The 27,925-nt window shown below is 47.9% G+C and overlaps 4 protein-coding genes across 7 annotated transcripts in view; all 4 read right to left on the bottom strand.

Moving 5' to 3' along the window:
- Nucleotides 1-27,925, bottom strand: part of LOC119967269 (4-galactosyl-N-acetylglucosaminide 3-alpha-L-fucosyltransferase 9-like) — a 167,785-nt gene that overhangs the window by 24,745 nt on the left and 115,115 nt on the right. Inside the window, exon 1 of one of the 3 annotated variants that reach the window (XM_038799576.1) lies at nt 357-459. The exons of the other annotated variants lie outside the window; for them this stretch is intronic. The gene's annotated coding sequence lies outside the window, so the exon portion shown is untranslated. Of the gene's footprint in view, nt 1-356; nt 460-27,925 lie in introns of those variants that run through there. 3 annotated transcript variants of the gene reach the window in all.
- On the bottom strand, nt 42-13,685 carry LOC119967268 (4-galactosyl-N-acetylglucosaminide 3-alpha-L-fucosyltransferase 9-like). The gene is made up of 2 exons (XM_038799573.1): nt 13,567-13,685; nt 42-1,454 (listed from the first exon to the last, which is right to left on the bottom strand). Exon 2 carries the CDS (start codon nt 1,444-1,446, stop codon nt 376-378), a length of 1,071 nt encoding a protein of 356 aa, XP_038655501.1. The 5' UTR covers nt 1,447-1,454; nt 13,567-13,685; the 3' UTR covers nt 42-375.
- On the bottom strand, nt 13,000-26,858 carry LOC119967267 (4-galactosyl-N-acetylglucosaminide 3-alpha-L-fucosyltransferase 9-like). Its single transcript, XM_038799571.1, is given in 3 exon segments — nt 13,000-14,386; nt 14,388-14,665; nt 26,740-26,858. Coding segments are annotated over 2 exon segments (1,071 nt in total). The 5' UTR covers nt 14,658-14,665; nt 26,740-26,858; the 3' UTR covers nt 13,000-13,585.
- LOC119967266 (4-galactosyl-N-acetylglucosaminide 3-alpha-L-fucosyltransferase 9-like) overlaps nt 26,038-27,925 on the bottom strand; it is a 116,975-nt gene continuing 115,087 nt past the window's right edge. Inside the window, exons 3-4 of one of the 2 annotated variants that reach the window (XM_038799570.1) lie at nt 26,740-27,837; nt 26,038-26,642 (exon numbers count right to left, since the gene is read on the bottom strand). In XM_038799570.1, coding sequence (XP_038655498.1) covers nt 26,759-27,829 — 1,071 coding nt within the window. In that variant the 5' untranslated portion in view covers nt 27,830-27,837 and the 3' untranslated portion in view covers nt 26,038-26,642; nt 26,740-26,758. The other variant, XM_038799569.1, reaches the window with a different exon arrangement.

Raw genomic sequence — 27,925 nt, 5'->3', positions numbered from 1 at the left:
CGAAAATCTGTTTCAGGACTCTTTCTAGATAATTTCTAATAAAGTTTATCTTTTTCTAAAATGTTTCTACAAGCAGCAATAGCAGGGGAAAGACGGCATGATTTTGTTTCCTAAATAAAATCATTGATCTTGGAAAGCCATTATTTTCCTGCACAGGTCAATTGAAGATGAGAAATTGATGCTCGGAATCCAACTACTGCAATTTCAGAAGCATCATGAATTCTCACATCACCAGGGAAGGTGTAAGGTTGTAGAGTTACTATTGGTTAAACAAAAGAGTTAATCAAAAATATTTTATTTTGGAGAAAGAAGTCAATTGAATTTGATAGATATTGCTCATGATTCGTGATATTTACCAGTGATGTGATTTTGAGTTCAGCCCCAAAACCATTTCTCCAGATTGGAACATGATCTATATTCTTGATACCGTTTTACATGCTCACACACGTGACATGCGTGTTCACTCCAGGAAAACTGATGCCTCACTGAGTAGTGTTTCCTCCATTTGAAGTAGGTCATGTACAAATCTTTATTCCCGTCCAGTTTGTGCAGGTAATCCGCAAGCTCTTTAGCTGAGTGGAAATCATCCACATGAATGAAAGAATCGCCGGGAATGTGATTTTCATAGTTTTTTCTAGATGTCCCCAGGACCACAGGCACGGTACCAAGACGCAAAGCATTATAGAGCGTCTTAGTTATGTAATCTTCATGTATAGCATTCTGAAAGGCAAGGTAGAATTTAGAACTAGATATGGTAGGCGAAAAGTTGTCATCAGCCAGACGTTTCCCAAAGGCTTGACCGTAAGTGCTGATATTAATGTACTTGCGGAATTCATTGTAGAACTTCACTCTGGCATGGTTAGTGTTCCAGTGGCTTACAACCCAACTCACCAGTTTGCTTTTCATAGGTAATTTAAAATCTAATGGTACTCTGTTTATTATCAGAGACGCATAAGACCCTATAATATCTGACACAAGACGATATGTCAAGGTCAAGTTGAAGATATGGTCAAGTCCATTCTTTTTTGGAGAGTGGGTCGGTGACTCCAGGTTCATCCAAACCAATTTCTGAAATATTGGCCGAGGCTGTTTGGGCAGATTGGACAAGTCTCCACTCATGTCTCGGTGATGGAAAAGGACAGCATCGGATTTGTTATCGAGGTTTCTATCCGCAGTTAAACGGCAGTTGAACTCAGATCCACAAGAATTGAACTCAAATGGCTGACCAAAAGGCAAAAGCCAAATGAGTACAATAGTTTCATTCTTTTCAATAACTTTCACAAGGGGCTTTTTCACTCCGAGTGTCGATATGGCAGATTGCAATGGAGTATAAATCCAGTTGTTAGTTGGTTGGACATACAGCAACAACATGGCTAAAAAACAGCCCAAAATAATGATGGATATTAACAGGATGCGGAAAATCCCTGTATTACCAGTTGATGTCATAATGTCTCCTGTGAAGGAAAAGATGAAGACTATTAGGATCCTGGAAGCACAGCTTCTCTTCCAGTTAACTGCATCAAGATCCAGAATGTTTGAACACAGCTTTCCGAATGGAATTGGGAATATTTAGCTTGGAGATATAAGAGAGGTAAAGAGAGTGGAAGAGGAGAAACCTTAAAATGAGAGTTCAATTTGGGAAAGAAGTGAAGATTTGAAGAAAAATGACAGTAAGAGGAACTAATCAAACACAGACAACGATGAGCATGTTAATATTGTCAACATTACAATGCAGTGTGGAATAAAAGGAAAGAAAGACTTGCATTTATATTGCACCTTTCATAGAGCCATAGGATAGAATTGAAGGTAGGTGATGGGGTTACTGCCCATCAACTGGACAACGATGTTCCCTGTGATCAAGGAAACTGAGGCGGACATTCTGCCCCCTTTAAAGCTCTTGGCCAATCAGAGGCGATCAGCTGAGTTTGCTTGGCAGGGCCCCAGATAATGTGCATTGAGGGAGGATTAATTAATGAACTCATAATTTTCAGTGATCACACATGACTGAATTTTGCACTCATTTTGAATAAGCAAGGTGTAGATCAAAGACTGATGTTTCAAATTTAAATAAAGGGTTTGAAGACAGAGCTGGGCAACGTGAACTGGGAACGTTTGGTTGAGGGATAGATGAGTTGAGCTGCAGTGGCAGACATGTAAGAAGATATATCACAACACTCAACAAAGATGCATTCCAGTTCAAAAGAATTATTTGAGGCGAAGGACCTGTCATCCATGGAAGTGAGGACGTTAAAGATAGCAGGGAATTGAACGAAAACGCATATAATTTTGCTACGATTAGTGGCAGGTCAGAGGATTGGACAGATATAAGTAAACAAAGAATGACTGGAAAAGTAATAAGAGAGTAAGCTAGCTAGAAATATAAAAACAAGCATTCAGAGTTCCTGCAGATATTTGAAAAGGAAAATGGTCGCTAAGGTGGGTGTTTGTGGGGGGTGGGTGAGACTGGTGATTAGTAATGAGAAATATGGAAATGAAAGAAGCACTGGATAGGTGTTTTGTGTCTGTTTTCTTTGTAGAAGACACTAATAACATCCCAGAATTAATTATAAAACAAGAAGTTGAAAAAGGGAGGAATTTAAATCAATTCATATCAGGAAAAGGGTACTGAGAAAAACTTTAAAAGCAAATGCTGACAAGCCTCTAGTTCTGATAGACTTCAACCGAGGGTCTTAAAATAAGTGGTTGCAGAGATAGTAATTTTTCCAAAATTGTCAAGATTATAAAAATCTCCCATCAGCCTGGAAGTTTGCAAATGTAAATCTATTATTCAAAAAAGTATGGAGACAGAAAGATGAAATTACATGCCAATTATCCGAACCTCGGCCAGAGGGAAAATGCTAGAATCCATTATTTAGGAGCGTATCTATGGTGATTGTCCCTTCCAGGGCAACACAGCAGAATAAGGGTCACATGGCCTGTGTGACCAATCAGGACGTAGTGTTTGGGAACACTCCATGGTGAGAAAGGTTCTTTGGCAAATCAACATTTTGGGAGCTTGAGACTGCTGTCCAATTCACATTTATAAACACTTTTTGTGTCCACGAATGAAGTCTGTGAAAGTGCACCTTTACATGAGGATGACGATAAATTATCCTGACACTACCTCTGACCCGACACCTGTGAGTAATTTGTTTCAATCGAAGTCTAAGAAAATAAAGTGCTCACCAGAATAAACCCATTTGACACCTCCATGGAGGGCTGGACACAATAAGTTGAGCGCCTTGGGTATGATTTCCATGCAAACAAAGAGGAGAGGCGATGAAACACAAAGTAATTCTCCTTGTGGAACTCAGACCTATAACCTTATTTGCAGTCTTACTGCCCCAAGTGAGACCAACTCCAGATAATTTAGTGGGCTCATGGATTTAGTGAATGTTCAACTGCACCCTCAATCATCAGTCATACTCCAGAGATTCAAATTTAATTTGGAAGTGAATTGATTACTACTTACACTGTTAGACTGAAGCAATCATGAAGTATTGTAATTTTGGAGCTAACCGAAACAACATGTTATGGGACAGGTTCATCTGTGGCATGAACAACATCATTCAACGCAGATTGCTTACAGAGGGCAAGGTAAATTTGAAACGAGCAATGGAGATAGTGATGGCCATGGAAAGTGCTGCAAAAAGTGCACAGGACCTGCAGAGCACATAAAATGGTGTTGTTCACCAGTTAGGGAAGGAACCTATAGGAAACCATGGCACCAAAACCACTGAAGTCGCTGTGAAGCAGGAAACAATTTCAGCTACAAACTACAGAATAGCAAATCAGTCAGTAATGCCTAAAATGGAATTTTAACAATAAGGAGACAACCAAACTCCTGAATCATGTGAGTTTAAGGAGACTGAATGTGTTCATTGTCACAAGAGGGGTGCACTCAAGGTCGCCAACTAATCGATCAATCATGATGCTGCATAAATACATTGTGGAATAGCACCAGTGATTCTGCTATTCACTCTCTGTTTAATCTAAAAGCAGGCAAGATAGGTCCTATTGCTGTCATGCTACGGGTAAATGGGAGGCCTAAACAGCTGGCTTGTAATGCAGAAAAAGGCCAGCAGCACAGGTTCAATTCCCGTACCGGCCTCCCTGAACAGGTGCCGGAATGTGGCGACAAGGGGCTTTTCACAGTAACTTCATTGAAGCCTACTTTTTAAAAAATAAATTTAGAGTACCCAATTAATTTTTTCAAATTAAGAGGCAATTTTGCGTGGCCAATCCACCTAGCCTGCACATGTTTGGGTTGTGGAGGCAAAACCCACGCAAACATGGAAAGAAAACTGCATACGGACAGTGACCCAGAGCCGGGATTGAACCTGGGATCTCGGCACTGTGAGGCTGCATGGCTAACCCACTGCGCCACCGTGCTGCCATTGAAGCCTACTTGTGACAATAAGCGATTATTATTATTATTAAGATGGAAGTGGATCTGGGTCATCAGTCACTATGATGGATGAGAATTCATTTCAGTACCTCAGTGAAGGTGTCCAATCATTAAACTTCAAGAGCACTTAAAAGACTTATATGGAGAAGCAATGAAAATAAAAGGCATTACAATGGTACTTGTAAGCTCTGGACAAGTCTACCCAACTCCCAGTGATAACAGTGATGGATGAAGGGCCAAGCCTTCTCAGCCGTGATCGGCTCAAAGAAATCAAGTTGAATTGAGCCGAGAGTTTTCAAGTGTAGGAAGGGGACTGCCCAAACCAGTAAGAAAATATGGGCATGTCTTCTGTGATAAGGACTACAAGCTAAAGTTTATGTGGATTCAGGGGTGACAGACCTAGGGCGCGGTTCTCCGCAAATGCGGAGAGTCGTAAAGGCTGCCGTGAAACTGGTCGTGTTTCACGGCAGCCTCCGCGCCCCTTCCCGGGACCGAATTCTCCCCCCTGGTCGTGGCTAGCAGCGCGGCCCCGTGAAGAACGGCATTGTGGGCTTAGCGACCGTCACTAAGCCCGCGCGCCAAGCGTCACGGCGGCTGACGCGCGCGGATGACGTCATCCCGAATATGCATCAAACCCGCGCATGCGCGGGCCGTCATGCCCCTCAGCCGCCCCGCGGACTGATCCTGCGGGCGGCGGAGGAACTAAGAGTGCGCAGGTATTGGACCCACTGCCCGCTATCGGTGCCCACCGATCGCAGGCCCATGCCACCCTTGGCACGGCCATGGTGCGGCCGTGCTAGTCGGTGCCATGGTTGTCTGGGACGGCACTTTGCGGCCGTTTTCACGAACGGTGAGAGCAGGTGTGTTTGCGTTCGTGAAAACGGCCGTCAAGGCCTGGGAACTCGGCCCATCGGCCAGGGGAGAATCGCTGTTCGCCATAAAAAACGGCGAGCAGCGATTCGTGTCGTGGGGCGGCCGTGTGGGGGGCGGGGGGGAGAAGAGAATAGCGGGAGGTCGGGAAAAATGTCGGGAAGTCCCTCCCGCTATTCTCCGACCCGTTGTGGGCAGCGGAGAATCGCGCCCCTATTCTTTAGGGTAAGACCGGTACCCTGGGCTGGATTCTCTGTGACATCATGCTGAAATCGCGAAACGCGATCGGCTGGAGAATCGGCTCTGATGCCAAAATCGGGTCCAAAAGTACAGTACACATCTCATTATCAGCCCTGATGACCAATTCTCCGGTGCCTCAGCAATTCTGCACCCCAGATGGGCTGATTTCCTAACGGCATGTTTCTAATGAGCTGTACAAAATTCTGAAGCCACCGTGCTGGCTGAGGCAACTGTGAAAAAAGGTAGGACTTGGAGTGGGAGGGGTGACGGGACTGCAGGCTCCTGTATCGGACACTGGCCGCGCTTTCCGCAGGCGTTAAAGGGGAGGGGAAGACAGGTTGAGCAGCCGCGGATCCTCCGACAGGACAGGGACGGTGCCCATGCACGGAGCACCATTACGGCAGCCAGCTTGCTGGCCACCCACCCCGCCCCCAGAAGGACACAGTGAAAACGGCCGTAAGGGGGTTACCTCTCCTCCTCCATGCCAAGGGACAGGGGTGCGAGCGGCGCCATCCCCCGAGGTCCCTCGCCACCTGGCGCTGCGAGTCCTGGAGGCCCGCTCAGGTATCGACATGGGTCTGAACGTTCGTGGCCATGGAGCACAGAGAGTGGGCCATCTCCGTCTGCAAGTGTGCCACCACCCTGAATGTCTGTGGCACATCAGCGAGTCAGTGGGCCACTGTTGGAACCAACAATTCTACGGACACGTGCTTGTAGGATTAGAATAGCGGTTTTAATATACTCACAACAGAGCCAGCCTATTAGCCATTGAACTTTCGGTGAACTGGCCGGCTGACCATGTGGCACTGATCTTTTATACAGCAGCTTCCGGGGGAGGAGTCCTGGGCAGAGCCAAGGGAGAAGCCCCGTACAACTCAAGCATTCCCAGAGCTACTCCCCCTGGAGGACTGGTAGTGCAACTGCACTTACAATACAGACACATGTATATACAGATTATAATCCGGTGTGAATCACATTCGCCACAGCCACCTCCCTCTGTGTCTGTGCGAGCACCTGAGCAATACCCCCGCCGCTCTCATCAATGGCCTGCTGTGACTGGGCCAGCACCTGGGCTATGCTGCCGATTCTGTCAGCAATGGCCTGCTGTGACTGGGCCACCACCTGGGCTATGCCGCCGATTCTGTCAGCAATGGCCTGCTGTGACTGGGCCAGCACCTGGGCTATGCCGCCGATTCTGTCAGCAATGGCCTGCTGTGACTGGGCCACCACCTGGGCTATGCCGCCGATTCTATCAGCAATGGCCTGCGATGACTCGGCTATGCTGAGGACTGCTGCTGCAATCTCCAGGTAGCTCTATACACGGTTGCCTGTGAGAGGGCAGCCCTGTCCTGGGTCACGGCCCCTCCTATATAGAATGCCCCACACACATTGACCCATGTTTGACACCGTTTCCCCCATTGCCTCCACCGCGGACACCACCCCTGACGTTTCGGCCTGGGTAGCACGCATGACCAGCACCACTTCTTGCTGCTGCACGTGAACGGACTCCTCCACCTGCATCTGCAGGTGCGGGAAGCCGGCCGTCATCCCTTCCTCTAGTCCCTGGGTCCCTGTCTGCACCTGCACTACAGGTGGGACTGGATAGTTCAAAAACCCGAACCCATCTGGGCAGCAGCTGGTTGCTGGTTCCGGCCTACGTTCCGACCATTCGTCCCCTCGGCTCCTCCTACCTCCATCTGCTGTACCAGAACGAATGTGTGATGCACATAAGATAGTGTCCCAGAAGCCTCTTCACTAATTTGCTTAACCGAGGTCATAGAATCATAGAATGTACACTGCAGAAGGAGGCCAATAGGCCCATCAAGTCTGCACCTCCCTTTGCAAAGAGCACCCTACTGAACCTCATGTATCACCCCTTTCCCTGTAACCCAGTAACTCCCACAACATGTTTTGGGCACTGAGGGCAATTTAACATAGCCAATCCACCCAACCCGCACATCTTTGGACTGTGGGAGGAAACTGGATCACCCGGAGGAAACACACGCAGACACAGGGAGAACGTGCAGACTCTGCACAGTGACCCAGCCGGGAATTGAACCTGAAACCTTGGAGCTGTGAAGCAACTGTGCTAACCACTATGCTGACTATGCCCTAAATTCAACTCAGATAGTCTCAGAAATGGTGGAGGGCGTTGGTGATAGCTGTGATGGAAAGTCAGTGTTCTCCTCCAACTCGAACTCTAGCATCTCCTGAATCGTGGTGTCCTGAGTTGTGGTGTCCTGGGTCGTCTCGGGCAGAAAGCTAGTGTTCCAATTGCTCCCTCGGTCGGTGCTTGGCTGTCTGGAGGGCACCTGCTCTGGCCCTCGCGGAGGGTGGGTGGCTCCGGATGGGCCGAGACCATCCCCAGCTGATCCTGTAAGGCAAAAGACGGCATTTATGCTTAGAAAGCCGGATGGGAGTGAGGCATGAGGTGGTGAGGGCTGGGGTGAGAGAGGTTGGGGTGTGGGATGTGGGGTGAGAGGGGTTGGGGCATGGGAATTGGGGTGGGTGCGGACCCACAACCAGGCGTGGCGACCTGCAACCAGGCAGGGGAACCATGGAACCAGCCAGCAACAGTGTTAGATGGCCCAACACATACACCGTAGGTGTCGGGTATCTGGTGGCATCAGTGGCCAGGGCACCCGGCCATTGCGGCTGACATGGGTGCAGCCATGTGGGTCAGGGTGGGGGTGGTGGGTCACATGTATGTTGGGGGTAGGGTGCTTGTGCCAGGGGCATAGCGCTGGGTACTCACTCTGGCCGCCTTGAGGAGGTTATGCAGTTTCTTCCTGCACTGGCCTCCAGTCCGGGCCACCTCGCTGATGGCGGCTCCCACATCCACCGAGGCACGGCGAACAATGGTGTCTGCTCAACTCTGTCTCATCCCGGGGTATAGTATCAGCCTCCTCTCCTCCATGGTATCAAAGAGGGTCTCCAGTTCGGCGTCCCGGAAGCTCGACACTGCCCTCCTTGCGGCCATGTTGGCAGGGACGTTTGTGTGAGGGGGTGAATGCATTATGTGCAGCCATGGCATTGCGTCAATCACGGAACCGGGGAATCGGCCGTCGGTCCATTAACAACATGTTGTGGTTCTCAAGCACAATTGTTGCGCTCCTTCTGTTCTTGCCGGCCAAATACTCCACGAGCCCAGTTATGGTATTAGTGTTGAGGGTGTGGAATCAGTGCCGACAGTATTTTCGAATGTAAGGCATAAGCATGTGGGTGCCAATTTGCAACAATCGTAGGTTTGGATTGGATGCGAAGTTCGGGGGTGGCAGCAGGAGGTGTGTAGCCATCTGGAATGGCCACTTACAAAGAAACATGGACATTTGCAAAGACTCAAGGGAAATATGGCCAATACAAGATTCAGGCAGGCTCAGAGCCTAAATGTATATTTGTAAGCAGAGAACCAGACGGTATCGAAACCCCCAGCCCATTTGCATTCTAATGACCCATTTCCCTAAGACAAAGGACTGGTACTCAGGTATCCGACACAATTCCAGGCTCATCGGCATCACTCCCTTTACTCAGGAAGCATGAACAAACAGCAAGGTCAATGACCGCTTAGGACATGCTCAGCCATCAAGGCACCCGGCCCTTTATTGGCTCAGATCAAAGGCAATGATCGAAGTCTGTCGAATTATTGGGTCCAAACGTAAGGATCGCCCAAAACAGCGCAAAACCCCCCAAGGGTAAAGAGAGACAGTGCCATGTGTTCGATCTCTTTTGGACCTGGTGCTCTGGCAACATCTATCTCCAACTGTAGCACCACAACCAGAAGCAAGTCCAAGTTTAACGCTCGCTACCAGACTGATGAGCCCAGCTGAACAGCAGTTACTTCTCCAGACCCAGCAGATCCAGTTTCGAACAAAGGATATTGTTCCTCTGACCTAAGCCGGGTGCCTGAAGTTAAGTACAGGTTATCATAGTATTAGGTGTAATTTAGCTCATAGTGTTTATGTTGCATAAGTTAATCTTGTGCGTAAATAAAATATTATTAAATTTGAACTAACTATCTGGTTGTTGGGTCTTTGATCGATATCCGGTTGAACCTCGTGGTGGTATCGTTTAAAAAAAAATATTTTTTCATTGACTTTACAGTGCAGAAGGAGGCCATTCAGCACATCGAGTCTGCACCGGCTCTTGGAAAGAGCACCCTACCCAATGTCAACACCTCTACCCTATTCCCATAACCCAGTAACCCCACCCATCAGTAAGGGCAATTTTGGAACTAAGGGCAATTTATTATGGCCAATCCACCTAACCTGCACATCTTTGGACTGTGGGAGGAAACCGGAGGACCCGGAGGAAACCCACGCACACACGAGGAGGGTGTGCAGACTCCGCACAGACAGTGACCCAAGCTGGAATTGAACCTGGGACCCTGGAGCTGTGAAGCATTTGTGCTATCCACAATGCTACCGTGCTGCCCTTTGATACCTGGCGACTCTGAAAGCAATATAATACCAATATCTAAACAATAGAAGGGCAACCTTATTGAGGAGGAAATAGGAGAGGACAAGGTCTCGGATATATATGGGAAGCTGTTGAAGAGAGAGAGTACAGGGAGGAGGAGGCAAGGCGTAAGTGGGAGGAAGAGCCGAGTGGCGCTTTGGGGGCTGGAGTATGGAGTAATGGTTTGTGGAGCGTTAATGCATCCTCGTTGTGCGCAAGACTAAGTCTCGTCCAGTTCAAAGTGGCAAAGAGGGCACGCATGACTGTGTCCAGGATGAGTCAGTTCTTTCCAGGGGTAAACGATAGGTGTGGGCGGTGTGAAGGGAGGCCGGTGAACAATGTTCACATGCTTTTGGCACATCAGGGGTTGTGAAGGAGGGGGCAGGGCCAGGTTTGGAAAGGATTCCCAGATATAATATAGAAGATTTGAGGGTAACAGTAACTCTGAGTTCAGAGGTGGCAATATTTGAAGTGTCAGACGATCCAGGAGTGCAGGTGGCGAGAGAGGTCAATGTGTTGGCCTTTGCCTCCCTGATAGCCCGGGGACGGATTTTGTTGAGCTGGTGGGACCTGGAGCCGCCGAGTGCAGGGGTATAGGTTAGCAATTTGGCAAAGTTCCTGGACTTAGAGAAAATCAAGTTCGCCATCAGCGGTGCAGAGGAGGGATTCACCTCGAGGTGGAAGCCATTCATCGACTTCTTTTTAAAAACAATTTAGAGTCCCAAATTTGATTTTCCAATTAAGGGGAAGTTTAGCGTGACCAATCCACCTAACCTGCACATCTTGGGATTGTTGGGGTGAAACCCATGCAGACATGGGGAGAATATGCAAACTCCACACGGACAGTGACCCAAGGCCAGGATTTGAACCCGCGCCTTCAACGCTGCAAACCCAGTGCTAACCGCTGCGCCACATGCCGCCCGTTCATCGACTCTTTTACGGAGTATTGAGGCGCCACCAGAGGACGGTGGTTTCAGTTTGTTTTGGTCAGGGGTTTGGGTTCAAAGTTAAAAAAGGCGGGGGCGGGGGGGGGGGGGGGGGGGGGGGGGGGGGCAGGTAGGCACCGGGGTGGCAGCGGGGAGAGTGAGGGGAGATTTTTGGGAGGGGTGTAAGGATGTTGTGACCATTTGCTGTTGCCACGGTTGGTTTTGGTTTTTCTTCTTTCTTATGTACATATTTTAAAATGGTTCCAATAAAACATTTAAAGAAAAAAGACTGTGAAAAGATCGATTCACTCCAGGATTGATTCCATGGTTAGTTATTTTTGAAACAAAACTTTATTATGAATAACAATATTAAACATTTTTAACTTCAGACCCATCCGTTCTTTTTATTAAAATTACAATTCAATTTCCCATCAAACAGCAAGATCACACACATACAGCTCACAATACAGCTTAAACGTGCAGGCCCTAAAGTTATACATGTCTCACAGTGCACATTGCGAGAATCCCTTCTTACTCTATCTGAAGTTCTTCAAATGGCTGCTTCACTTGATTTGTTTGTCTTTCCCTTGTCTCCGGAGAAGACTGATCTGTTTTTAAAATGGTATCTTACTTGGAAAAGGACTCAGAGTCAGGCAGATGGGAACTCAGCTTCTCTTTTCTCAAACTCATTGCGTTTCTGCCTCTACTTTTGGTCTCAAAAAAAGCAAGGGTTGCCAGATCAGAGATCAGGGACGATCGGCCGGTATATCAACGTTACCGATGAAATCGGGAGTGGCGCCGCTAAGCGGCATACTCTAGGCCCTCCCCATAAAGCTCCACTACTGACCAACCGAGTTCCCGACGGCATCGGTCACGTGTGCTATCCTTTGTTGGGAACTCGGCCTGGCGGCTGTGGACTCCGTCCAGCCCGCCACAGTCGGTGAAGGGCCGATCCGCGGGCAGGGAGGATATTGGGTGGGATTGGGGGCCCTGTTGGGGGATGGTGCGGGTCACACAGCCGGCCAAAGGGGAGCACACAATTTTACAGGTAGGGGCTACGCGCGGCCAGCGCTATGTTTCTCGGCGCGGCCACTGTAGATCGCCACTGTGCGCTTGCGTGGCCATGGATCCGGCAATTATCCACGCTGTATCGGCAGTTAGGTCCGGGTGCTCTATGCTGCCTTCCTGCTCGCCCCCAGCCAGATGGATAATCGGTGGCTGTTTACGCCAGATTTGTGGGCGAAAAACGGCACCGTTCTCAAGCCAGTGTCAGGACTTGGCCTGAAAGTCAGAGAATCCAGCCCCAGACCTCACTTCCAAAAGCCTTTCTCCAGCCACTGTCTCTCTTCACAGCTTCTCACAATATTGCTCAGTGCCTCTGCACCCACAGCTCTTAAAAAATGTCCCTGAGCTCTCTTAGCTCCTCCCATCACTGACCTCCTCTTCCAGATTGAAAAAGTCTCTCTGCCAGTGTTTAACCCTTAAATTGCCCACTATATTCATAACCCAATTTCTTACAATCGTCCAGTCTTCACGTAGATGAAGGATAGAGAGGGAGAAAGAGAGAGAGTGCGCTTCCATTTTGAGGCTCCCTCACAGCAACTTTACAAAATCTGAAATAAACTGTCACAGTTGCTGGAATATCATTGCGGAGGGGAGACCCTGAAATTAGGCATGGTGTCCACAAATCAGGGCATTGGCTGGTGGCACAAAACTATGCAAATTCCCACCTGCGTTTGGTAGCATAGTGGTTAGCACAATTGCTTCACTGCTCCAGGGTCCCAGGTTTGATTCCTGCCTTGGGTCACTGTGCGGAGTCTGCACGTTCTCCCTGTGTCTGCGTGGGTTTCTTCCGGGTGCTCCGGTTTCCTCCCACAGTCCAAAGATGTGCAGGTTCGGTGGATTGCCCATGCTAAATTGTCCTTAATATCCAAAATGTCCCTTAGTGTTGGGTGGGGTCACTGGGTTATGGGGATAGGGTGAAAGTGTGGGCTTGGATAGGGTGCCCTTTCCAAGAGCCGGTGCAGACTCGATGGTCCAAATGGTCTCCTTCTGCACTGTAAATTCTATGATTTCTGCTCACATATCAGGGAGAAATTCTGCTGCATCTCCATTTATATTCCAAAAGGAGAAGATGTAGTTGAGGAGAAGGAGGGGGTCTAAAGTGAACCCTTTGGAGTTTTTTGAGGTGATATTGTATGGGTTCATAGAGAAGCCATACAGAATGGTGGTTTCAGACCACCTTCACAGATAATTCCAAGTGAAAGATTATCTCGAATAGGGCACTGTAAGTTAAATATATCTGATCAGCGAAAAATCTGTTTCAGGACTCTTTCTCGATAATTTCTAATAAAGTTTATCTTTTTCTAAAATGTTTCTACAAGCAGCAATAGCAGGGGAAAGACGGCATGATTTTGTTTCCTAAATAAAATCATTGATCTTGGAAAGCCATTATTTTCCTGCACAGGTCAATTGAAGATGAGAAATTGATGCTCGGAATCCAACTACTGCAATTTCAGAAGCATCATGAATTCTCACATCACCAGGGAAGGTGTAAGGTTGTAGAGTTACTATTGGTTAAACAAAAGAGTTAATCAAAAATATTTTATTTTGGAGAAAGAAGTCAATTGAATTTGATAGATATTGCTCATGATTCGTGATATTTACCAGTGATGTGATTTTGAGTTCAGCCCCAAAACCATTTCTCCAGATTGGAACATGATCTATATTCTTGATACCGTTTTACATGCTCACACACGTGACATGCGTGTTCACTCCAGGAAAACTGATGCCTCACTGAGTAGTGTTTCCTCCATTTGAAGTAGGTCATGTACAAATCTTTATTCCCGTCCAGTTTGTGCAGGTAATCCGCAAGCTCTTTAGCTGAGTGGAAATCATCCACATGAATGAAAGAATCGCCGGGAATGTGATTTTCATAGTTTTTTCTAGATGTCCCCAGGACCACAGGCACGGTACCAAGACGCAAAGCATTATAGAGCGTCTTAGTTATGTAATCTTCATGTATAGCATTCTGAAAGGCAAGGTAGAATTTAGAACTAGATATGGTAGGCGAAAAGTTGTCATCAGCCAGACGTTTCCCAAAGGCTTGACCGTAAGTGCTGATATTAATGTACTTGCGGAATTCATTGTAGAACTTCACTCTGGCATGGTTAGTGTTCCAGTGGCTTACAACCCAACTCACCAGTTTGCTTTTCATAGGTAATTTAAAATCTAATGGTACTCTGTTTATTATCAGAGACGCATAAGACCCTATAATATCTGACACAAGACGATATGTCAAGGTCAAGTTGAAGATATGGTCAAGTCCATTCTTTTTTGGAGAGTGGGTCGGTGACTCCAGGTTCATCCAAACCCATTTCTGAAATATTGGCCGAGGCTGTTTGGGCAGATTGGACAAGTCTCCACTCATGTCTCGGTGATGGAAAAGGACAGCATCGGATTTGTTATCGAGGTTTCTATCCGCAGTTTAAACGGCAGTTGAACTCAGATCCACAAGAATTGAACTCAAATGGCTGACCAAAAGGCAAAAGCCAAATGAGTACAATAGTTTCATTCTTTTCAATAACTTTCACAAGGGGCTTTTTCACTCCGAGTGTCGATATGGCAGATTGCAATGGAGTATAAATCCAGTTGTTAGTTGGTTGGACATACAGCAACAACATGGCTAAAAAACAGCCCAAAATAATGATGGATATTAACAGGATGCGGAAAATCCCTGTATTACCAGTTGATGTCATAATGTCTCCTGTGAAGGAAAAGATGAAGACTATTAGGATCCTGGAAGCACAGCTTCTCTTCCAGTTAACTGCATCAAGATCCAGAATGTTTGAACACAGCTTTCCGAATGGAATTGGGAATATTTAGCTTGGAGATATAAGAGAGGTAAAGAGAGTGGAAGAGGAGAAACCTTAAAATGAGAGTTCAATTTGGGAAAGAAGTGAAGATTTGAAGAAAAATGACAGTAAGAGGAACTAATCAAACACAGACAACGATGAGCATGTTAATATTGTCAACATTACAATGCAGTGTGGAATAAAAGGAAAGAAAGACTTGCATTTATATTGCACCTTTCATAGAGCCATAGGATAGAATTGAAGGTAGGTGATGGGGTTACTGCCCATCAACTGGACAACGATGTTCCCTGTGATCAAGGAAACTGAGGCGGACATTCTGCCCCCTTTAAAGCTCTTGGCCAATCAGAGGCGATCAGCTGAGTTTGCTTGGCAGGGCCCCAGATAATGTGCATTGAGGGAGGATTAATTAATGAACTCATAATTTTCAGTGATCACACATGACTGAATTTTGCACTCATTTTGAATAAGCAAGGTGTAGATCAAAGACTGATGTTTCAAATTTAAATAAAGGGTTTGAAGACAGAGCTGGGCAACGTGAACTGGGAACGTTTGGTTGAGGGATAGATGAGTTGAGCTGCAGTGGCAGACATGTAAGAAGATATATCACAACACTCAACAAAGATGCATTCCAGTTCAAAAGAATTATTTGAGGCGAAGGACCTGTCATCCATGGAAGTGAGGACGTTAAAGATAGCAGGGAATTGAAAGAAAACGCATATAATTTTGCTACGATTAGTGGCAGGTCAGAGGATTGGACAGATATAAGTAAAACAAAGAATGACTGGAAAAGTAATAAGAGAGTAAGCTAGCTAGAAATATAAAAACAAGCATTCAGAGTTCCTGCAGATATTTGAAAAGGAAAATGGTCGCTAAGGTGGGTGTTTGTGGGGGGTGGGTGAGACTGGTGATTAGTAATGAGAAATATGGAAATGAAAGAAGCACTGGATAGGTGTTTTGTGTCTGTTTTCTTTGTAGAAGACACTAATAACATCCCAGAATTAATTATAAAACAAGAAGTTGAAAAAGGGAGGAATTTAAATCAATTCATATCAGGAAAAGGGTACTGAGAAAAACTTTAAAAGCAAATGCTGACAAGCCTCTAGTTCTGATAGACTTCAACCGAGGGTCTTAAAATAAGTGGTTGCAGAGATAGTAATTTTTCCAAAATTGTCAAGATTATAAAAATCTCCCATCAGCCTGGAAGTTTGCAAATGTAAATCTATTATTCAAAAAAGTATGGAGACAGAAAGATGAAATTACATGCCAATTATCCGAACCTCGGCCAGAGGGAAAATGCTAGAATCCATTATTTAGGAGCGTATCTATGGTGATTGTCCCTTCCAGGGCAACACAGCAGAATAAGGGTCACATGGCCTGTGTGACCAATCAGGACGTAGTGTTTGGGAACACTCCATGGTGAGAAAGGTTCTTTGGCAAATCAACATTTTGGGAGCTTGAGACTGCTGTCCAATTCACATTTATAAACACTTTTTGTGTCCACGAATGAAGTCTGTGAAAGTGCACCTTTACATGAGGATGACGATAAATTATCCTGACACTACCTCTGACCCGACACCTGTGAGTAATTTGTTTCAATCGAAGTCTAAGAAAATAAAGTGCTCACCAGAATAAACCCATTTGACACCTCCATGGAGGGCTGGACACAATAAGTTGAGCCCCTTGGGTATGATTTCCATGCAAACAAAGAGGAGAGGCGATGAAACACAAAGTAATTCTCCTTGTGGAACTCAGACCTATAACCTTATTTGCAGTCTTACTGCCCCAAGTGAGACCAACTCCAGATAATTTAGTGGGCTCATGGATTTAGTGAATGTTCAACTGCACCCTCAATCATCAGTCATACTCCAGAGATTCAAATTTAATTTGGAAGTGAATTGATTACTACTTACACTGTTAGACTGAAGCAATCATGAAGTATTGTAATTTTGGAGCTAACCGAAACAACATGTTATGGGACAGGTTCATCTGTGGCATGAACAACATCATTCAACGCAGATTGCTTACAGAGGGCAAGGTAAATTTGAAACGAGCAATGGAGATAGTGATGGCCATGGAAAGTGCTGCAAAAAGTGCACAGGACCTGCAGAGCACATAAAATGGTGTTGTTCACCAGTTAGGGAAGGAACCTATAGGAAACCATGGCACCAAAACCACTGAAGTCGCTGTGAAGCAGGAAACAATTTCAGCTACAAACTACAGAATAGCAAATCAGTCAGTAATGCCTAAAATGGAATTTTAACAATAAGGAGACAACCAAACTCCTGAATCATGTGAGTTTAAGGAGACTGAATGTGTTCATTGTCACAAGAGGGGTGCACTCAAGGTCGCCAACTAATCGATCAATCATGATGCTGCATAAATACATTGTGGAATAGCACCAGTGATTCTGCTATTCACTCTCTGTTTAATCTAAAAGCAGGCAAGATAGGTCCTATTGCTGTCATGCTACGGGTAAATGGGAGGCCTAAACAGCTGGCTTGTAATGCAGAAAAAGGCCAGCAGCACAGGTTCAATTCCCGTACCGGCCTCCCTGAACAGGTGCCGGAATGTGGCGACAAGGGGCTTTTCACAGTAACTTCAGTGAAGCCTACTTTTTAAAAAATAAATTTAGAGTACCCAATTAATTTTTTCAAATTAAGAGGCAATTTTGCGTGGCCAATCCACCTAGCCTGCACATGTTTGGGTTGTGGAGGCAAAACCCACGCAAACATGGAAAGAAAACTGCATACGGACAGTGACCCAGAGCCGGGATTGAACCTGGGATCTCGGCACTGTGAGGCTGCATGGCTAACCCACTGCGCCACCGTGCTGCCATTGAAGCCTACTTGTGACAATAAGCGATTATTATTATTATTATTAAGATGGAAGTGGATCTGGGTCATCAGTCACTATGATGGATGAGAATTCATTTCAGTACCTCAGTGAAGGTGTCCAATCATTAAACTTCAAGAGCACTTAAAAGACTTATATGGAGAAGCAATGAAAATAAAAGGCATTACAATGGTACTTGTAAGCTCTGGACAAGTCTACCCAACTCCCAGTGATAACAGTGATGGATGAAGGGCCAAGCCTTCTCAGCCGTGATCGGCTCAAAGAAATCAAGTTGAATTGAGCCGAGAGTTTTCAAGTGTAGGAAGGGGACTGCCCAAACCAGTAAGAAAATATGGGCATGTCTTCTGTGATAAGGACTACAAGCTAAAGTTTATGTGGATTCAGGGGTGACAGACCTAGGGCGCGGTTCTCCGCAAATGCGGAGAGTCGTAAAGGCTGCCGTGAAACTGGTCGTGTTTCACGGCAGCCTCCGCGCCCCTTCCCGGGACCGAATTCTCCCCCCTGGTCGTGGCTAGCAGCGCGGCCCCGTGAAGAACGGCATTGTGGGCTTAGCGACCGTCACTAAGCCCGCGCGCCAAGCGTCACGGCGGCTGACGCGCGCGGATGACGTCATCCCGAATATGCATCAAACCCGCGCATGCGCGGGCCGTCATGCCCCTCAGCCGCCCCGTGGACTGATCCTGCGGGCGGCGGAGGAACTAAGAGTGCGCAGGTATTGGACCCACTGCCCGCTATCGGTGCCCACCGATCGCAGGCCCATGCCACCCTTGGCACGGCCATGGTGCGGCCGTGCTAGTCGGTGCCATGGTTGTCTGGGACGGCACTTTGCGGCCGTTTTCACGAACGGTTGAGAGCAGGTGTGTTTGCGTTCGTGAAAACGGCCGTCAAGGCCTGGGAACTCGGCCCATCGGCCAGGGGAGAATCGCTGTTCGCCATAAAAAACGGCGAGCAGCGATTCGTGTCGTGGGGCGGCCGTGTGGGGGGCGGGGGGGAGAAGAGAATAGCGGGAGGTCGGGAAAAATGTCGGGAAGTCCCTCCCGCTATTCTCCGACCCGTTGTGGGCAGCGGAGAATCGCGCCCCTATTCTTTAGGGTAAGACCGGTACCCTGGGCTGGATTCTCTGTGACATCATGCTGAAATCGCGAAACGCGATCGGCTGGAGAATCGGCTCTGATGCCAAAATCGGGTCCAAAAGTACAGTACACATCTCATTATCAGCCCTGATGACCAATTCTCCGGTGCCTCAGCAATTCTGCACCCCAGATGGGCTGATTTCCTAACGGCATGTTTCTAATGAGCTGTATAAAATTCTGAAGCCACCGTGCTGGCTGAGGCAACTGTGAAAAAAGGTAGGACTTGGAGTGGGAGGGGGGACGGGACTGCAGGCTCCTGTATCGGACACTGGCCGCGCTTTCCGCAGGCGTTAAAGGGGAGGGGAAGACAGGTTGAGCAGCCGCGGATCCTCCGACAGGACAGGGACGGTGCCCATGCACGGAGCACCATTACGGCAGCCAGCTTGCTGGCCACCCACCCCGCCCCCAGAAGGACACAGTGAAAACGGCCGTAAGGGGGTTACCTCTCCTCCTCCATGCCAAGGGACAGGGGTGCGAGCGGCGCCATCCCCCGAGGTCCCTCGCCACCTGGCGCTGCGAGTCCTGGAGGCCCGCTCAGGTATCGACATGGGTCTGAACGTTCGTGGCCATGGAGCACAGAGAGTGGGCCATCTCCGTCTGCAAGTGTGCCACCACCCTGAATGTCTGTGGCACATCAGCGAGTCAGTGGGCCACTGTTGGAACCAACAATTCTACGGACACGTGCTTGTAGGATTAGAATAGCGGTTTTAATATACTCACAACAGAGCCAGCCTATTAGCCATTGAACTTTCGGTGAACTGGCCGGCTGACCATGTGGCACTGATCTTTTATACAGCAGCTTCCGGGGAGGAGTCCTGGGCAGAGCCAAGGGAGAAGCCCCGTACAACTCAAGCATTCCCAGAGCTACTCCCCCTGGAGGACTGGTAGTGCAACTGCACTTACAATACAGACACATGTATATACAGATTATAATCCGGTGTGAATCACATTCGCCACAGCCACCTCCCTCTGTGTCTGTGCGAGCACCTGAGCAATACCCCCGCCGCTCTCATCAATGGCCTGCTGTGACTGGGCCAGCACCTGGGCTATGCCGCCGATTCTGTCAGCAATGGCCTGCTGTGACTGGGCCACCACCTGGGCTATGCCGCCGATTCTGTCAGCAATGGCCTGCGATGACTCGGCTATGCTGAGGACTGCTGCTGCAATCTCCAGGTAGCTCTATACACGGTTGCCTGTGAGAGGGCAGCCCTGTCCTGGGTCACGGCCCCTCCTATATAGAATGCCCCACACACATTGACCCATGTTTGACACCGTTTCCCCCATTGCCTCCACCGCGGACACCACCCCTGACGTTTCGGCCTGGGTAGCACGCATGACCAGCACCACTTCTTGCTGCTGCACATGAACGGACTCCTCCACCTGCATCTGCAGGTGCTGGAAGCCGGCCGTCATCCCTTCCTCTAGTCCCTGGGTCCCTGCCTGCACCTGCACTACAGGTGGGACTGGATAGTTCAAAAACCCAAACCCATCTGGGCAGCAGCTGGTTGCTGGTTCCGGCCTACCCTCCGACCATTCGGCCCATCGGCTCCTCCTACCTCCATCTGCTGTACCAGAACGAATGTGTGATGCACATGAGATAGTGTCCCAGAAGCCTCTTCACTAATTTGCTCAACCGAGGTCATAGAATCATAGAATTTACACTGCAGAAGGAGGCCAATAGGCCCATCAAGCCTGCACCTCCCTTTGCAAAGAGCACCCTACTGAACCTCATGTATCACCCCTTTCCCTGTAACCCAGTAACTCCCACAACATGTTTTGGGCACTGAGGGCAATTTAACATAGCCAATCCACCCAACCCGCACATCTTTGGACTGTGGGAGGAAACTGGATCACCCGGGGGAAACCCACGCAGACACAGGGAGAACGTGCAGACTCTGCACAGTGACCCAGCCGGGAATTGAACCTGAAACCTTGGAGCTGTGAAGCAACTGTGCTAACCACTATGCTGACTATGCCCTAAATTCAACTCAGATAGTCTCAGAAATGGTGGAGGGCGTTGGTGATAGCTGTGATGGAAAGTCAGTGTTCTCCTCCAACTCGAACTCTAGCATCTCCTGAATCGTGGTGTCCTGAGTTGTGGTGTCCTGGGTCGTCTCGGGCAGAAAGCTAGTGTTCCAATTGCTCCCTCGGTCGGTGCTTGGCTGTCTGAAGGGCACCTGCTCTGGCCCTCGCGGAGGGTGGGTGGCTCCGGATGGGCCGAGACCATCCCCAGCTGATCCTGTAAGGCAAAAGATGGCATTTATGCTTAGAAAGCCGGATGGGAGTGAGGCATGAGGTGGTGAGAGCAGGGGTGAGAGAGGTTGGGGTGTGGGATGTGGGGTGAGAGGGGTTGGGGCATGGGAATTGGGGTGGGTGCGGACCCACAACCAGGCTTGGCGACCTGCAACCAGGCAGGGGAACCATGGAACCAGCCAGCAACAGTGTTAGATGGCCCAACACATACACCATAGGTGTCGGGCATCTGGTGGCATCATTGGCCAGGGCACCCGGCCATTGCGGCTGACATGGGTGCAGCCATGTGGGTCAGGGTGGAGGCGGTGGGTCATATGTATGTTGAGGGTAGGGTGCTTGTGCCAGGGGCATAGCGCTGGGTACTCACCCTGGCCGCCTTGAGGAGGTTGTGCTGTTTCTTCCTGCACTGGCCTCCAGTCCGGGCCACCTCGCTGATGGCGGCTCCCACATCCGCCGAGGCACGGCGAACAATGGTGTCTGCTCAACTCTGTCTCATCCCGGGGTATAGTATCAGCCTCCTCTCCTCCATGGTGTCAAAAGAGGGTCTCCAGTTCAGCGTCCCGGAAGCGGCCATGTTGGCAGGGACGTTTGTGTGGGGGGGTGAATGCATTATGTGCAGCCATGGCATTGCGTCAATCACGGAACCGGGGAATCGGCCGTCGGTCCATTAACAACATGTTGTGGTTCTCAAGCACAATTGTTGCGCTCCTTCTGTTCTTGCCGGCCAAATACTCCACGAGCCCAGTTATGGTCTTAGTGTTGAGGATGTGGAATCAGTGCCGACAGTATTTTAGAATGTAAGGCATAAGCATGTGGGTGCCAATTTGCAACAATCGTAGGTTTGGATTGGATGCAAAGTTCGGGGGTGGCAGCAAGAGGTGTGTAGCCATCTGGAATGGCCACTTACAAAGAAACATGGACATTCGCAAAGACTCAAGGGAAATATGGCCAATACAAGATTCAGGCAGGCTCAGAGCCTAAATGTATATTTGTAAGCAGAGAACCAGACGGTATCAAAACCCCCAGCCCATTTGCATTCTAATGACCCATTTCCCTAAGACAAAGGACTGGTACTCAGGTATCCGACACAATTCCAGGCTCATCGGCGTCACTCCCTTTACTCAGGAAGCATGAACAAACTGCAAGGTCAATGACCGCTTAGGACATGCTCAGCCATCAAGGCACCCGGCCCTTTATTGGCTCAGATCAAAGGCAGTGATCGAAGTCTGTCGAATTATTGGGTCCAAACGTAAGGACCGCCCAAAACAGCGCAAAACCCCCCAAGGGTAAAGAGAGACAGTGCCATGTGTTCGATCTCTTTTGGACCTAGTGCTCTGGCAACATCTATCTCCAACTGTAGCACCACAACCAGAAGCAAGTCCAAGTTTAACGCTCGCTACCAGACTGATGAGCCCAGCTGAACAGCAGTTACTTCTCCAGACCCAGCAGATCCAGTTTCGAACAAAGGATATTGTTCCTCTGACCTAAGCCGGGTGCCTGAAGTTAAGTACAGGTTATCATAGTATTAGGTGTAATTTAGCTCATAGTGTTTATGTTGCATAAGTTAAAAAGATTTTTTCATTGACTTTACAGTGCAGAAGGAGGCCATTCGGCCCATCGAGTCTGCACCGGCTCTTGGAAAGAGCACTCTACCCAATGTCAACACCTCTACCCTATTCCCATAACCCAGTAACCCCACCCATCAGTAAGGGCAATTTTGGAACTAAGGGCAATTTATCATGGCCAATCCACCTAACCTGCACATCTTTGGACTGTGGGAGGAAACCGGAGGACCTGGAGGAAACCCACGCACACACGGGGAGGGTGTGCAGACTCCGCACAGACAGTGACCCAAGCTGGAATTGAACCTGGGACCCTGGAGCTGTGAAGCATTTGTGCTATACACAATGCTACCGTGCTGACCTTTGAAACCTGCCGACTCTGAAAGCAATATAATACCAATATCTAAACAACAGAAGGGCAACCATATTGACTGCCATATTTATAGCGAGTAAATAAAGCAACAGAGGTAGAATATTTGGGGGATTTTTGTTGGAGGGAAGTTTGCAGATTTGGGGGAGTTGGAGGAGACATAACAGTTGCCGAAGGGGATTGGGTCCAGGTATCTGCAAGTTGGGACTTTATGAGGAAGAAGGTGGCCTAGTTTCCGGCAGTACCACCTCTGGCGCTCCCTGTCCAAGGAGGAAATAGGAGAGGACAAGGTCTCGGATATATATGGGAAGCTGTTGAAGAGAGAGAATGCAGAGAGGAGGAGGCTAGGCGTAAGTGGGAGGAAGAGCCGAGTGGCGCTTTGGGGGCTGGAGTATGGAGTAATAGTTTGTGGAGCGTTAATGCATCCTCGTTGTGCGCAAGACTAAGTCTCGTCCAGTTCAAAGTGGCAAAGAGGGCACGCATGACTGTGTCCAGGATGAGTCAGTTCTTTCCGGGGTAAACGATAGGTGTGGGTGGTGTGAAGGGAGGCCGGTGAACAATGTTCACATGCTTTTGGCACATCAGGGGTTGTGAAGGAGGGGGCAGGGCCAGGTTTGAAAAGGATTCCCAGATATAATATAGAAGATTTGAGGGTAACAGTAACTCTGAGTTCAGAGGTGGCAATATTTGAAGTGTCAGACGATCCAGGAGTGCAGGTGGCGAGAGAGGTCAATGTGTTGGCCTTTGCCTCCCTGATAGCCCGGGGACGGATTTTGTTGAGCTGGTGGGACCTGGAGCCGCCGAGTGCAGGGGTATAGGTTAGCAATTTGGCAAAGTTCCTGGACTTAGAGAAAATCAAGTTCGCCATCAGCGGTGCAGAGGAGGGATTCACCTCGAGGTGGAAGCCATTCATCGACTTCTTTTTAAAAACAATTTAGAGTCCCAAATTTGATTTTCCAATTAAGGGGAAGTTTAGCGTGACCAATCCACCTAACCTGCACATCTTTGGATTGTTGGGGTGAAACCCATGCAGACATGGGGAGAATGTGCAAACTCCACACGGACAGTGACCCAAGGCCGGGATTTGAACCCGCGTCTTCAACGCTGCAAACCCAGTGCTAACCGCTGCGCCACATGCTGCCCGTTCATCGACTCTTTTACGGAGTATTGAGGCGCCACCAGAGGATGGTGGTTTCAGTTTGTTTTGGTCAGGGGTTTGGGTTCAAAGTTAAAAAAGGCGGGGGGGGGGGGGGGCAAGTAGGCACCGGGGTGGCAGCGGGGAGAGTGAGGGGAGATTTTTGGGAGGGGTGTAAGGATGTTGTGACCATTTTCTGTTGCCACGGTTGGTTTTGGTTTTTCTTCTTTCTTATGTACATATTTAAAAATGCTTCCAATAAAACATTTAAAGAAAAAAGACTGTGAAAAGATCGATTCACTCCAGGATTGATTCCATGGTTAGTTATTTTTGAAACAAAACTTTATTATGAATAACAATATTAAACATTTTTAACTTCAGACCCATCCGTTCTTTTTATTAAAATTACAATTCAATTTCCCATCAAACAGCAAGATCACACATATACAGCTCACAATACAGCTTAAACGTGCAGGCCCTAAAGTTATACATGTCTCACAGTGCACATTGCGAGAATCCCTTCTTACTCCATCTGTAGTTCTTCAAATGGCTGCTTCACTTGATTTGTTTGTCTTTCCCTTGTCTCCGGAGAAGACTGATCTGTTTTTAAAATGGTATCTTACTTGGAAAAGGACTCAGAGTCAGGCAGATGGGAACTCAGCTTCTCTTTTCTCAAACTCATTGCGTTTCTGCCTCTACTTTTGGTCTCAAAAAAAGCAAGGGTTGCCAGATCAGAGATCAGGGACGATCGGCCGGTATATCAACGTTACCGATGAAATCGGGAGTGGCGCCGCTAAGCGGCATACTCTAGGCCCTCCCCATAAAGCTCCACTACTGACCAACCGAGTTCCCGACGGCGTCAGTCACGTGTGCTATCCTTTGTTGGGTACTCGGCCTGGCGGCTGTGGACTCCGTCCAGCCCGCCACAGTCGGTGAAGGGCCGATCCGCGGGCAGGGAGGATATTGGGTGGGATTGGGGGCCCTGTTGGGGGATGGTGCGGGTCACACAGCCGGCCAAAGGGGAGCACACAATTTTACAGGTAGGGGCTGTGCGCGGCCAGCGCTATGTTTCTCGGCGCGGCCACTGTAGATCGCCACTGTGCGCTTGCGTGGCCATGGATCCGGCAATTATCCACGCTGTATCGGCAGTTAGGTCCGGGTGCTCTATGCTGCCTTCCTGCTCGCCCCCAGCCAGATGGATAATCGGTGGCTGTTTACGCCAGATTTGTGGGCGAAAAACGGCACCGTTCTCACGCCAGTGTCAGGACTTGGCCTGAAAGTCAGAGAATCCAGCCCCAGACCTCACTTCCAAAAGCCTTTCTCCAGCCACTGTCTCTCTTCACAGCTTCTCACAATATTGCTCAGTGCCTCTGCACCCACAGCTCTTAAAAAATGTCCCTGAGCTCTCTTAGCTCCTCCCATCACTGACCTCCTCTTCCAGATTGAAAAAGTCTCTCTGCCAGTGTTTAACCCTTAAATTGCCCACTATATTCATAACCCAATTTCTTACAATCGTCCAGTCTTCACGTAGATGAAGGATAGAGAGGGAGAAAGAGAGAGATTGCGCTTCCATTTTGAGGCTCCCTCACAGCAACTTTACAAAATCTGAAATAAACAGTCACAGTTGCTGGAATATCATTGCGGAGGGGAGACCCTGAAATTGGGCATGGTGTCCACAAATCAGGGCATTGGCTGGTGGCACAAAACTATGCAAATTCCTACCTGCGTTTGGTAGCATAGTGGTTAGCACAATTGCTTCACTGCTCCAGGGTCCCAGGTTTGATTCCTGCCTTGGGTCACTGTGCGGAGTCTGCACGTACTCCCTGTGTCTGCGTGGGTTTCCTCCGGGTACTCCGGTTTCCTCCCACAGTCCAAAGATGTGCAGGTTAGGTGGATTGCCCATGCTAAATTGTCCTTTGTATCCAAAATGTCCCTTAGTGTTGGGTGGGGTCACTGGGTTATGGGGTAGGGTGAAAGTGTGGGCTTGGATAGGGTGCCCTTTCAAAGAGCCGGTGCAGACTCGATGGGCCAAATGGTCTCCTTCTGCACTGTAAATTCTATGATTTCTGCTCACATATCAGGGAGAAAATTCTGCTGCATCTCCATTTATATTCCAAAAGGAGAAGATGTAGTTGAGGAGAAGGAGGGGGTCTAAAGTGAACCCTTTGGAGTTTTTTGAGGTGATATTGTATGGGTTCATAGAGAAGCCATACAGAATGGTGGTTTCAGACTACCTTCACAGATAATTCCAAGTGAAAGATTATCTCGAATAGGGCACTGTAAGTTCAATATATCTGATCAGCGAAAAATCTGTTTCAGGACTCTTTCTCAATAATTTCTAATAAAGTTTATCTTTTTCTAAAATGTTTCTACAAGTAGAAATAGCAGGGGAAAGACGGCATGATTTTGTTTCCTAAATAAAATCATTGATCTTGGAAAGCCATTATTTTCCTGCACAGGTCAATTGAAGATGAGAAATTGATGCTCGGAATCCAACTACTGCAATTTCAGAAGCATCATGAATTCTCACATCACCAGGGAAGGTGTAAGGTTGTAGAGTTACTATTGGTAAAACAAAAGAGTTAATCAAAAATATTTTATTTTGGAGAAAGAAGTCAATTGAATTTGATAGATATTGCTCATGATTCGTGATATTTACCAGTGATGTGATTTTGAGTTCAGCCCCAAAACCATTTCTCCAGATTGGAACATGATCTATATTCTTGATACCGTTTTACATGCTCACACACGTGACATGCGTGTTCACTCCAGGAAAACTGATTCCTCACTGAGTAGTGTTTCCTCCATTTGAAGTAGGTCATGTACAAATCTTCATTCCCGTCCAGTTTGTGCAGGTAATCCGCAAGCTCTTTAGCTGAGTGGAAATCATCCACATGAATGAAAGAATCGCCGGGAATGTGATTTTCATAGTTTTTTCTAGATGTCCCCAGGACCACAGGCACGGTACCAAGACGCAAAGCATTGTAGAGCATCTTAGTTATGTAATCTTCATGTATAGCATTCTGAAAGGCAAGGTAGAATTTAGAACTAGATATGGTAGGCGAAAAGTTGTCATCGGCCAGACGTTTCCCAAAGGCTTGACCGTAAGTGCTGATATTAATGTACTTGCGGAATTCATTGTAGAACTTCACTCTGGCATGGTTAGTGTTCCAGTGGCTTACAACCCAACTCACCAGTTTGCTTTTCATAGGTAATTTAAAATCTAATGGCACTCTGTTTATTATCAGAGACGCATAAGACCCTATAATATCTGACTCAAGACGATATGTCAAGGTCACGTTGAAGATATGGTCGAGTCCATTCTTTTTTGGAGAGTGGGTCGGTGACTCCAGGTTCATCCAAACCCATTTCTGAAATATTGGCCGAGGCTGTTTGGGCAGATTGGACAAGTCTCCACTCATGTCTCGGTGATGGAAAAGGACAGCATCGGATTTGTTATAGAGGTTTCTATACGCAGTTAAACGGCAGTTGAACTCAGATCCACAAGAATTGAGCTCAAATGGCTGACCAAAAGGCCAAAGCCAAATGAGTACAATAGTTTCATTCTTTTCAATAACTTTCACAAGGGGCTTTTTCACTCCGAGTGTCGATATGGCAGATTGCAATGGAGTATAAATCCAGTTGTTAGTTGGTTGGACATACAGCAACAACATGGCTAAAAAACAGCACAAAATAATGATGGATATTAACAGGATGCGGAAAATCCCTGTATTGCCAGTTGATGTCATAATGTCTCCTGTGAAGGAAAAGATGAAGACTATTAGGATCCTGGAACCACAGCTTCTCTTCCAGTTAACTGCATCAAGATCCAGAATGTTTGAACA

This window comes from Scyliorhinus canicula, chromosome 6 (assembly GCF_902713615.1).
Source record: "Scyliorhinus canicula chromosome 6, sScyCan1.1, whole genome shotgun sequence".
Lineage (NCBI taxonomy): Eukaryota > Metazoa > Chordata > Chondrichthyes > Carcharhiniformes > Scyliorhinidae > Scyliorhinus > Scyliorhinus canicula.
The sequence above is the reverse complement of the archived record's forward strand: the minus strand, read 5'-3'. Positions and strand labels throughout refer to the sequence as shown.

Excerpts from the sequence above, each read along its gene's own strand:
- LOC119967268 (XM_038799573.1), bottom strand. The coding sequence starts at position 1,446 with ATGACATCAACTGGTAATACAGGGATTTTCCGCATCCTGTTAATATCC.